A 12,813-nucleotide genomic window follows, 5' to 3' on the forward strand; every position below is an offset into this window, starting at 1 on the left:
GGGAAATGATAGCCCTGGGGCCCCTCTCTAATGGTTTTTCGGGATATAATGTAAAATCCAGGTTAGCCTACTAGCCCTTGCGGTCCCTGGGACCCTCTGTATGGTTGACAAGGGATACTTCCTTAGGCCCTTAATTCATCTGCAGTGATTAGTTATTTTCAAGTGGCTAATAATTGATGACAACTGGTTGCTTGAAATATACTCTACGCACTTTGCACCACCTGGTGGTACCACTACAGTCCCGTTCTGATAGCAGGAAACAAAAGGGCCTTTCTACCTTGCACTATTTACGATATGGTAGGCACTTTATAAATCATGGGTATTATACCTGCCTGTAATATTAAAAATGCTCTTGGAACCACTTGGTGGCACCTCAACCACTTCTTATTACTGATAATGGTTATTAATAGTCTTATAGACCCATAAAGTTGCCCGGGTAATAATGTTCTAAACATACTTCAACGTAGTTTACACCTGTGTAATATTTCAGTTTACAATCGATAGAGTAAACAACTTTCAGGTTAGCTTTTTGGCCCTGTCATATTCTTGAGTTATCTTGAAAGAGTTGAAAAGGTATTCTTCTTGAAGTAATGAACCAATTCTTAGTGCTTGTTTGATCAAGTGGACTAGGATGTTTGGGTAATTTATTTCTATTTTTTTCAGTTTCAAGAAAGCACATGTTTCCTTCAGGTGAGCCTTACTGCCTCCGAGTGTCTTATTTATTATGTTATTAATTTTCGCATTAATTATTCAATCATTAGCCCTTAATTATCTAAAATAAAGTATTAAAAACAGTACTGTCTCTCAGTACTTTCAGTTCTTTGATGAATTTCCTTATTGGCTGCTAGCTTCTACGGGCTTAGTGGCTGCTGTTATTGGCTGCTAGCTTCAGCCTGGTGAAATATAGTCCTGTGTTATTGGATACTTTTATTGGTTTGTATTAGTCCTGTTAAACCTTGTGTTTTTTGTCTGAAAACTGTGTCAAACTGTTGATCGTTGCAAGATGAGAAAAGCGAGATGTTCAGAATAAAATGGAAATCTGTTTAAGAAAATGCATTAATTATGAAATTATTTTGAAGCCCTAAATAATGGGGTTTGAGTAATAGAAATTCTGTTCACTTTAAACAACTTGACAATAGATGATGTGTAGTGCCCTCAAGCCATCACAAAAAAAAAAAAAAATTTCTGCCTACGGGCGAGTTTGTTTTATACTGTGTGATGGATTGATTTTATATTCAAATTAATTCAATGAAAACTTCCCTTCAATTGTAAAAGATTTATACAAAATAAAAAAACAATACAGGAAAACTTGTTTATAATTCATCTTTAATGGCAACCAAAATCACTAAGTATAATTAATATATACGGAAGTGTCCAACCCACTGGACATTTCATTGTTTTTTACACTATTATTAAAGCATACTACATTTTAAAAATGATTTAAAAAAAGATAATTGTGCCATAACTACGATACTAACAGAAGTCAATGTTAAATGTGAAGGGGGTTTGCCACAAACTAGTTTAACAATAATTTGCGAATAGGTTTGCAATGATTCTGAGACCTGGGAAGGCTATCCCAGGATGCAGTATCTGACCTGATACTCAGCCATGTTGTATAATGCTGTATTATTGATGTTTACAGATAAGATAATGGCCAAGCCCGAGTTACTGGCGCCCCATCCCCTCAACACCACGGTGAAGATCGGAGAGAGCGCCCAGCTCCAGTGTCGAATCAATAGCGAGATGGAACCACATATTCAGGTACGGCTCTCAATCAAAACTGGCCCAGTGTTCAGATATTGACCGAGTGTGTACGGCTCTCAGTCAAAACTGGACCAGTGTTCAGATATTGACTGAGTGTCTACAGCTCTCAATTGCTGTTCAGGTCTGGCTCCAGGGCTATAAGGCCTAGATGAGCTCACTTTTGATCTCAGTCTCACTTTTACCAAAAGAATATTTTTATTGTGGAAAAGTGAGACCTGGATTGTAAGCGAGCTCTTCTTAGTTGTATTGCTTTGAAGCCTGGACTGGTGCCTTGTGTTTTGATAATAGGCCGGCTCAGTCTTCCATTACTTTGTCAACATGCTGTACACATTTAACTGGGCTCTTGAAAATTTTAAAGTTTGACAACTACAATTACGATAAAATTCAAATTCAAATTCATTCCCTGGCGGAGTTGATCTGGGATACATTAATTAGAAGAGAGATTTTCCACACTGAACCATCTGTCGAACCCTGTTGCATTTTCAGCATGAACATCTAGAACTTAGCTTTAATATTCACAAGGAAAACTTCTTAATGGAATGTCCATTTGTTTTTACCTTTATAATGGGGAAATGTGATCCTAGCTAATTAACAACTGTAAAAACAAAACAGCGTAGAGAGGGAATCACTCACACAAACAGATGGGCAGGGTGAAGCGAGAGGTTAAAATATCTGTTCTGTGTTTAATTATAAACATACATTTTCTGATGTAGTTAAGATTAGGTGAGGTGATACTTTTATTGCAGACATTATTGTGTTTTAGATAAGTTCATTTTCAATAACTTAGTAAATCTCTAGGTCTTAAAACACGGCAGATGTTTAAGATCAAAATACATCTCAATAATATAGTTTAATTTTGTCAATATATGAAATTAGAGATAATCATATGTTGTTATTCTTAATGTTAATTAAGACTGAATTTTATGACAGAGGAATTATGATTAAAACATAAAGTAGTGAGTTATATATACATGATGCTTTTTTATAAGATAAGTCGGAGCAATGTCTGCAAGATTAACTACATTTCTGAACCTCTGTTCATAGTACAATTTTATATTTATAATTTTGTCTATTGTTAATTTTTTAATTATTTTATTTAACAGTGGCTAAAGAGAGTTGACGACCCTAAATTCATGTCCAACAACTCTATAAAGCTAAAGGGGCAACCCTTCATCATCCTGAAAACGAGTGAGATCGGGAGCGGATCCGATGGCACATACCTCAATAAATTTGTGATTCATCACGTGACGGAGGCCGATGGAGGAATGTACATCTGTCTGGCAGCCAATACAATGGGCTTCAGTTGGCGGAGTGCACATCTTATTGTTCAATCCAGTAAGTATCAATCTAATGTAGAAAGTACAAACCTTATTGTTCACTTTAGTAAAGTATAAAGCTTCTGAGATCTAATTAATATGAAACTACAACTAAATTTTAGAACTAAAATGCTGAGCAATTTTCATATTTAACAAATTTGTTGTCAGTTCTTTATTCTATTTTTAGATCACCCTCAGAACCAATATGCCTACACGATCGACCGCAGTAACCTGAATATTCCTCTGGTTGTGGGTGTACCGGGCGGAATCCTTCTCGTCGTAATAATCATCGCGTTCCTCTTCTTCCAGCGGAGACGACGGGCGCAGTACCACCAGGGGTCAGTTGTGAACGGTCCTCATTTCAACAGAGTTCCCACACAGGACCCCGAGCCTTATCTTGGGGTCCCACACACGAATGATGTCAAAACAAACATTCATGTGAACCCCATACATGGACCACAACACAAAAACTTGTATGCGGGCGTGCCTAGCCCCCATCTTATAGTGTCGAGTCGTGAGATGCTATCTAAAAATAGCCAGAGTATAGACTTTTACACAGACATTTCGTCCGTTTCACAGAGTCATCATAATCCACATCATCACATGCAGCAGTATTCCTATAACGGACCCTGAACTCACAGTCAGGAGTTCTAAAGATACCTCACTTCCTTTGTTTGACTACAAACAACTCACAGGATCTTGTATTCCGTGTGGAACAATGAGTCATTCTGATTGGTCGAGAAAAGAATTGCAGTCATGAAAGTCTACCTGTGATTGGATAAAACATTTCATTGATACAAAGAAACCTGTGATACAAACTTCAAGTCACTGACCAACTGGTGCTGTTACTCAGGTGTGTTTGGGTGGAAATACTTGGTATGACAATGGGCACAAATTGTGCTACGTGAAAACTACCCAACTGATTTGTGAAATTGACACAAAAAAACCTATATGACACAATATTATGCTTGATACTGCAATCTGTGATAAAAGATAGGGCCATTAAAGGAGAAAGTTTACCAAAGATTCCCACTGTCTTGGTGTAGACCTGAGAAAAATAAAACACTTCAGACATTGCATTTTTCTATGAAGCAAGTGAATAACTTCAATCAGATGTCCAATCAAGCATTGTGCCAGTCTGAGAATAAAAGGAGAGTGGATGGAGACTGTATAAGCTGTGTTTGTTGTATGTATGGATAATTGATCAGCTGTCTAATGGCTGTATGTGTGGATACTTGTTAGGCTGTATAGATAATATTTTGTATATATGGATACTTTGGATACTTGATTGTCAGTTTTGCAAGTGATATACATGGATACTTGATAGTTAGTTTGGATGTTGTATGTGTGTGTTTGGATTGTGCAAGGTTTTATATGATAAAGAATATCTGTCCATAAACAAGGATTTTAACCTGTAAGAGTGCAATCTGTATTCATAAAGATTTAGTGAGTGTATGGGAGATTGTTTCTTTGTAGATATTCTACAAACTGATCGTTGTTAAATTAATCTTGTAATGAGACAGAACTGAGACCCTACACACAATATATACAGTACACAGGTGTTTCTAAGTGCTCTTTTAATACACCTCACAAATCTACACACCTGTAATTAATTCTACTCTTCGTTTACAATTTACAAGCCCTCTATATTACCTGTTTGTATCTAGACAAATCTTGTTTCTGTCTATAATGCCTGGAATTTCTGTTTTTAAATAACAAGGGATTTTTGTTTCTTTAGAATGGAGTCATTTGGGGAAATTTTGACCTGAAGCCTTGATATATGATGACATTTCATCTGTACCTTGATACATGGTTTACCATTATCAATTGTTCCTTTTGAGTTTAGATTTTACAAGAAAATCCCAGCTGACTTAAGACTTCATGTTTTATTAAAATTCTTGTCAGTTATGAGGGCTGTAAATTTTGTTTTGGACAAATTAACTCTGGACATGGTTTTTATTGAGAAATTATTTTTGCAGCTTTCTATTTTTATGTTTAAAAAATATTAAAAAGGAATTGTTCAGTTTATTTCAATTTCATACTGTACAACAACTTGTTTTAATTATGAATTCTTAAATCATCAAATAAGGGCACCAATACTACATATTTTTCATAACTTTCAAAATGGTGTAAACAGAATTGGTAATTTTTGGCAATCCTTCCTTTTCCAAAATGTATGTAAAATTGAAATAATTTAATTACTCAAACTAAAATGAAAATATGCGTACTTCTGGATATAAAATAATCTACTTTGAAAAAAAAGGCAGCAAAAATCTCCTCAGTTCTGTGATAAGAAAAATTTCTCCAAAATGTAGCAGCATGTTGCTGGTGGCTTTAACTTTTTATCAAATTATTTGAGATTTTAAATATTTCCCACTTCTTTAAGCCCAGGAAGGGTAAAGTATGTTTTTTTTACATTATTTTGTTTTGATAATTGTTTTGTTAATGTATTACATATCTGTTAGAGCGTTATGTGTGGAAAGAGGGACAAGTCTTGCAAAATGTTTCTTTTTTTGAACAGGGTAAAAATTGTTCATAATATGTTGTACACAAGTGTACCAGTAAACTATAATAAAAAATATAAATTATTGAAGTTTTATTTTTTTCTTTGTTTATTTAAGTTTTTAGATACAGTATAATTTGAATACTATTTGTGATAATTATTCCTGGCCCGTATTAAGATAATTTTTGAAACGTACAAGTAAAATTATCTTTATCAAATGTTCTTTGCTTTATAGTAATAATATCCTATAATTTCTTTTGTTCAAATGGACAAAATTTATAGTGAGAGGTAAACTTGTCATGTCATCATATAGACATGAGATGAAAATTGGACAATTTTTGCCTCTATCGTATGAATTTTAAAGGCGGATTCCACCTGGAATTTGGGTGGAATTGAACAGAAATTGGCAAAGTCCGGGCGTACATGAGGCGGAGACGGAGTTTTCGAAAAGTTTAGGTTATGATTTTTAATGTTAAAGCTAAATTTTTTTTTAGAACTGAAAGAAAACATAATGACAGGACAATAACACAGTTTATGAAACTTGTTTCAATTTTTTGTGTAAGGGACACTGAAAAACCACCATGATTGAGTGTACAAGCATTAACCAACCTTTTACAATTCTGGTACATTTTATCAATTCAATATTTATGACATTGAAACAAGTTACTCACTACAGTTATTCATTTACTCAGTATTTTACAGTTGTCCAAGACTGCCTCTATCAAACTTTTATTTCTCAGAGTGTTTACAAGGAAACTCAAAATATCTAAAGTAATTTTAGGGTCAACAAGTTATAACTATTATTTTACATAATCATAATCAAATTTACTCAAATAGGTACCAGATATTAATGATCACACCTACCAGCAGATACTGTGTAATCCAGAAGTGTAAAAGCCTTAACATTGATATATCTGCATTTCTATTTCACTGACACTAAACTCCCTCCTTCAAGATCAAATTCAAAATTAACTTACTATCTGAAATGACCCTTAATTGATAATTAAATTGACCACCCACCCCCTCTATTTCTCCTCAAAGTTCCAGGCTTAATTTTTGTTTATATTTTCCTGCCATTTTATGCCAGGAAAATCTTAACTTGCAAAATGACGCCCGGAAATTAAAACTGACGCCTGTAAGATGCCTCTTTGACTGAGGCGTAACTCTTCGAAAACTTCGTCTCTGCCTCATGTATGCCTGGAGTTTGCCAATTCCTGCTCAATTCCACCCAAATTCCAAGTGGAATCTGCCTTTAAAATTTATACAGGCCAGGTGACTTATAAGGCCCATTGGCCTCTTGATTAGGATTGATTTTGATATATCTGGGAAAAGTATAACTGTGTCAACCAGTGCCACATGATTTAGTGACAAAAAGGAAAATTTAAATCCAAAGCATATGGTATTCTAGTTCTCATGAGTCACTTGTGTGACTTATAACATTCTGAATCTAAATTTCATATGGACATGGTTCTTTTGATACAAACATTTTCATCAAATATTGAGATAACGAACAGTAATCACGATCAAAAGTCCATTGATACAATAGAAATCAGGAGCAGAGCAAACTCGGACCTCTGAGGTCTTGGATCAGGTGTCATGGAGGAATATACATCCCCTGTCGACCGATCACACCCGCTCTGTGGTCCTTATCATGATCAAGATATTGTATCATCCGTAGACAATTTTATCGTCATAAGATATGGGTTTGTGTCCATCTGCCCCCCACCTCCCTAAAAAAGGTAAACACAAAACTGACAGCTTCTATGTAGATAATTCAATGCGTAAACGATGGTCAAACAATTAGCATGAAAAATACGTGTATACTTTTTGCTGAAGTGGTCATTGTATTTACCATAGAACTTACAAAATGATGACTTAATTAACACGATATTGTTGATATTCTTGTTTCATCAAATTCTTTATCAATAGCTTCCTTCCTTTTAAAAATTCTTGATACATTAGAGCATGTTTTTGTGCATCAAATCAATCAGGAGACATAAAGTCCATATGTAGATGATGAGGGTGTATTGTTTTATATGTTGGCGATGAGGGTGTATTGTTATATATATGTAGATAATGAGGGATGTATTTATATATGTAGGTGATGAGGGTGTATGGTTATATATGTAGGTAATAAGGGTGTATTGTTATATATGTAGATGATTAGGGTGTATTGATATATATGTATATAATGAGGGTGTAACATTATATATGTAGATGTTGAGGGTGTATTGTTTTATTTGTTGGTGTTGAGGGTGTATTGTTATATATGTAGGTGATGTGGGTGTATTGTTATATGTGTAGGTGATGAGGGTGTATTGTTATTCATGTAGATGATTAGGGTGTATTGTTAAATATGTAGATGATGAGGGTGTATTGTTATATATGTAGATGATGAGGGTGTATTGTTATATATGTAGGTGATGAGGGTGTATTGTTATATATAGGTGATGAGGGTGTATTGTTATATATGTAGGTGATGAGGGTGTATTGTTATATATGTAGGTGATGAGGGTGTATTGTTATATATGTAGATGATGAGGGTGTATTGTTATATATGTAAATGATGGGGTGTATTGTTATATATAGGTGATGGGGGTGTATTGTTATATATGTAGGTGATGAGGATGTATTGTTATGTATGTAGATGATGAGGGTGTATTGTTATATATGTAGGTGATGAGGGTGTATTGTTATATATGTAGGTGATGAGGGTGTATTGTTATATATGTAGGTGATGAGAGTGTATTGTTGTATATGTAGATGATGAGGATGTATTGTTATATATGTATATGATGAGGGTGTATTGTTATATATACGTATACCAATACACCCTCATCATATACATATATAACAATACACCCTCATCATATACATATATAACAATACACCCTCATCACCTACATATATAACAATACATCCTCATCATCTACATATATAACAATACACCCTCATCACCTACATATAACAATTTACCCCACCTCTGTCGATTTTTCCGTGAGATCCTGGCTTACGATTGGTTGAAGTCTGTCACGTGAAGGTGGTGGATTACTTATACCCGGTCAGTTGTAAATCCATACCCGGTCGATGTATTACGTCACAATCACAAACGTGACGTCATAATAGGCACAGTATATGCGTGATGAAGCATTTAGCAGAGAAAACCATTTATAAACTACAGATAAAACGTAAATGTTTCATCGGTGGGGTAAATTCGTTACATAGTCATTTAGTGACAGGGTATGGGATGATACCTGGTTATTAAAACATTTTTGTGACGTCATTCTTTTGTTTCTACAGTCTCATATTTCAAAGAGTGTACTTGCTATAGTCCAATATTATTGTCAGGAGTACAATATTATATCTAATATTGTACTCCAAAATAATACTGGACTGTGTGAACAATTGCAAAGGATGACGTCACTTAGATTTTTTCACAGCGAATAAATAAGGCAGAAAATAGACAAACATTATGCATTTTATATAGAAATCAATAATTCCGTAATCCAATTCAAGCAATGGAGCAATCAACATCTCGTAATCCAATTTAAACTTTATAGAAACCAATTTATGCAACGAAACTTCAAAATAGGAGTATTTCAAGTAGAAATCCATTATAATTTACACTCCGTCCAGACAGGTCACTGATTGTAAAACGACCGATATTGAAGCACTTATTTTAAATTTGAATTTTCCGAAAACACATCCAAACACATCCACGTGAAGTTGTCCATTGTAGAGTGTTGACATTCCGTCAAGTTTACACTCGATCTGTTAATATACACAGAACTCCCATTTTTTCCCGGAAAATTTAATTTCATAATATATTTCTAAATTAATTTACGTAAAGATGTGGTGCTTTCGATATCCAAGAGACAAAAACGACACTTTCGAGGAATATACATGTATTTGCCTACTGGTCACTTACAATCTTCATACGTTAAAAAAGATCCCTCGCAATACTCTCAGAATCGCTTTTCATCATGAAGTTGCTCAAATCTTTTTAATGCGTCCGTAGAGTGTCACAACGATATATAATATATAATTGGGGTTCAATAAAGGTTTTTGATTCAAAATCTATTCATCCCTTTGAAAGAAATATCTGAAACCCTTAATCGCCCCATCCATCTGGTTTGTTCACGTCACAAGTATCATATTATGACAAAAGCCAATACAAAAGTGCATTGAAAAAATGTTTTAAGTAAGATACAAAACTCAGATGGTCTATAATGTCAGATACGGGACTGAGACTCGGTGCTTCGCACCTTTTCCCAGTCCCGTATCTGACATAATAGACCATTTTCGTCTTGTATCCCTTACGTAAATTTCATACCTGACTCGACTCCGCCTCGCCAGGTATGAAATTTACTAACCAGGTATCATCCCATACCCTGTCACTAGGTGTAGGTGATGAGGGTGTATTGTTATATATGTAGATGATGAGGGTGTATTGTTATATATGTAGGTGATGAGGGTGTATTGTTATATATGTAGGTGATGAGGGTGTTTTGTTATATATGGAGGTGATGTGGGTGTATTGTTATATGTGTAGGTGATGAGGGTGTATTGTTATTCATGTAGATGATTAGGGTGTATTGTTAAATATGTAGATGATGAGGGTGTATTGTTATATATGTAGATGATGAGGGGATGTGTATTGTTATATATGTAGATGATGAGGATGTATTGTTATATATGTAGGTGATGAGGGTGTATTGTTATATATGTAGGTGATGAGGATGTATTGTTATATATGAAGTGATGAGGGTGTATTGTTATATATGTAGATGATGAGGGTGTATTGTTATATATGTAGGTGATGAGGGTATATTGTTATATATGTAGATGATGAGGGTGTATTGTTATATATGTAGATGATGAGGGTATATTGTTATATATGTAGGTGATGAGGGTGTATTGTTATATATGTAGATGATGAGGGTATATTGTTATATATGTAGGTGATGAGGGTGTATTGTTATATATGTAGGTGAGGAGGGTTAATTGTTATATATGTAGGTGATGAGGGTGTATTGTTATATATGTAGATGATGAGGGTGTATTTTATATATGTAGATGATGAGGATGTATTGTTATATATGTAGATGATGAGGGTATATTGTTATATATGTAGATGATGAGGGTATATTGTTATATATGTAGGTGATGAGGGTATATTGTTATATATGTAGATGATGAGGGTGTATTGTTATATATGTAGGTGATGAGGGTGTATTGATAGGTGATGAGGGTGTATTGTTACGTATGTAGATGATGAGGGTGTATTGTTATATATGTAGGTGATGAGGATGTATTGTTATATATGTAGATAATGAGGGAGTATAGTTATATATGTATATGATGAGGGTTAATTGTTATATATGTAGGTGATGAGGGTGTATTGTTATATATGTAGATGATGAGGGTGTACTGTTATATATGTAGGTGATGAGGGTGTATTGTTATATATGTAGATGATGAGGATGTATTGTTATGTATGTAGATGAAGAGGCTGTATTGTTATATATGTAGGTGATGAGGGTGTATTGTTATATATGTAGATGATGAGGGTGTATTGTTATATATGTAGGTGATGAGGATGTATTGTTATATATGTAGGTGATGAGGGTGTATTGTTATATATGTAGATGATGAGGATGTATTGTTATATATGTAGATAAGATGATAAGTAGGTGATGAGGGTGTATTGTTATATATGTAGATGATGAGGGTGTACTGTTATATATGTAGATGATGAGGGTGTATTGTTATATATGTAGATGATGAGGGTGTATTGTTATATATGTAGGTGATGAGGGTGTATTGTTATATATGTAGGTGATGAGGGTGTATTGTTATATATGTAGATGATGAGGGTGTATTGTTATATATGTAGGTGATGAGGGTGTATTGTTATATATGAAGTGATGAGGGTGTATTGTTATATATGTAGATGATGAGGGTGTATTGTTATATATGTAGGTGATGAGGGTATATTGTTATATATGTAGATGATGAGGGTGTATTGTTATATATATAGGTGATGAGGGTGTATTGTTGTATATGTAAATGATGAGGGGGTATTGTTATATATGTAGGTGATGAGGGTGTAATGTTATATATGTAGATGATGAGGGTATATTGTTATATATGTAGGTGATGAGGGTGTATTGTTATATATGTAGGTGAGGAGGGTTAATTGTTATATATGTAGGTGATGAGGGTGTATTGTTATATATGTAGATGATGAGGGTGTAATTTATATATGTAGATGATGAGGATGTATTGTTATATATGTAGATGATGAGGGTATATTGTTATATATGTAGATGATGAGGGTATATTGTTATATATGTAGGTGATGAGGGTATATTGTTATATATGTAGATGATGAGGGTGTACTGTTATATATGTAGGTGATGAGGGTGTATTGTTATATATGTGGATGAGATGTATTGTTATGTATGTAGGTGATAAGGGTGTATTGTTATATATGTAGGTGATGAGGGTGTATTGTTATATATGTAGATGATGAAGGTGTATTGTTATATATGTAGGTGATGAGGGTGTATTGTTATATATGTAGGTGATGAGTGTGTATTGTTATATATGTAGGTGATGAGGGTGTATTGTTTTATATGTAGATGATGAAGGTGTATTGTTATACATGTAGGTTATGAGGATGTATTGTTATATATGTAGATGATGAGGGTGTATTGTTAAATATGTATATGATGAGGGTGTATTGTTATATATGTATATGATGAGGGTGTATTGTTATATATGTATATGATGAGGGTGTATTCGTATATATGTAGGTTATGAGGGTGTATTGTTATATATGTAGATGATGAGGGTGTATTGTTATATGTGTTGGTGATGAGGATGTATTGTTATTTATGTAGATGATGAGAGTGTATAGTTATATATGTAAGTGATGAGGGTGTATTGTAACATATGTAGGATGAGGGTTTGTTGTACGTATGTAGATGATGAGGGTGTATTGTTATATATGTAAATGATGAGTGTGTATTGTTACATGTGTGGGTAATGAGGGTGTATTGTTTTATATTGTGATGATAAGGGTTTATTGTTATATATGTATATGATGAGGGTGTATTGTTATATATGTAGATGATGAGGGTGTATTGTTACATATATAGATGATGAGGGTGTATTGTTATATATGAAGGTTATGAGGGTGTATTGTTATATATGTAGGTGATGAGG

At 34.1% G+C, this 12,813-nt stretch overlaps 1 protein-coding gene across 1 annotated transcript; it reads left to right on the forward strand.

The window, feature by feature from the left end:
- Positions 1-1,642: 1,642 nt before the first annotated feature.
- On the forward strand, positions 1,643-5,084 carry LOC134275476 (fibroblast growth factor receptor-like 1; the record flags this gene model as incomplete). Its single annotated transcript, XM_062757762.1, has 3 exons — positions 1,643-1,761; positions 2,868-3,099; positions 3,268-5,084. Coding segments are annotated over 3 exons (797 nt in total), but the record flags the coding sequence as incomplete, so codon positions are not given.
- Positions 5,085-12,813: the final 7,729 nt, after the last annotated feature.

Source organism: Saccostrea cucullata, unplaced genomic scaffold (genome assembly GCF_032062105.1).
Source record: "Saccostrea cucullata isolate Sc308-1 unplaced genomic scaffold, CSIRO_AGI_Scuc_v1 ctg7603, whole genome shotgun sequence".
In the NCBI taxonomy this organism is placed as follows: Eukaryota; Metazoa; Mollusca; class Bivalvia; order Ostreida; family Ostreidae; genus Saccostrea; species Saccostrea cuccullata.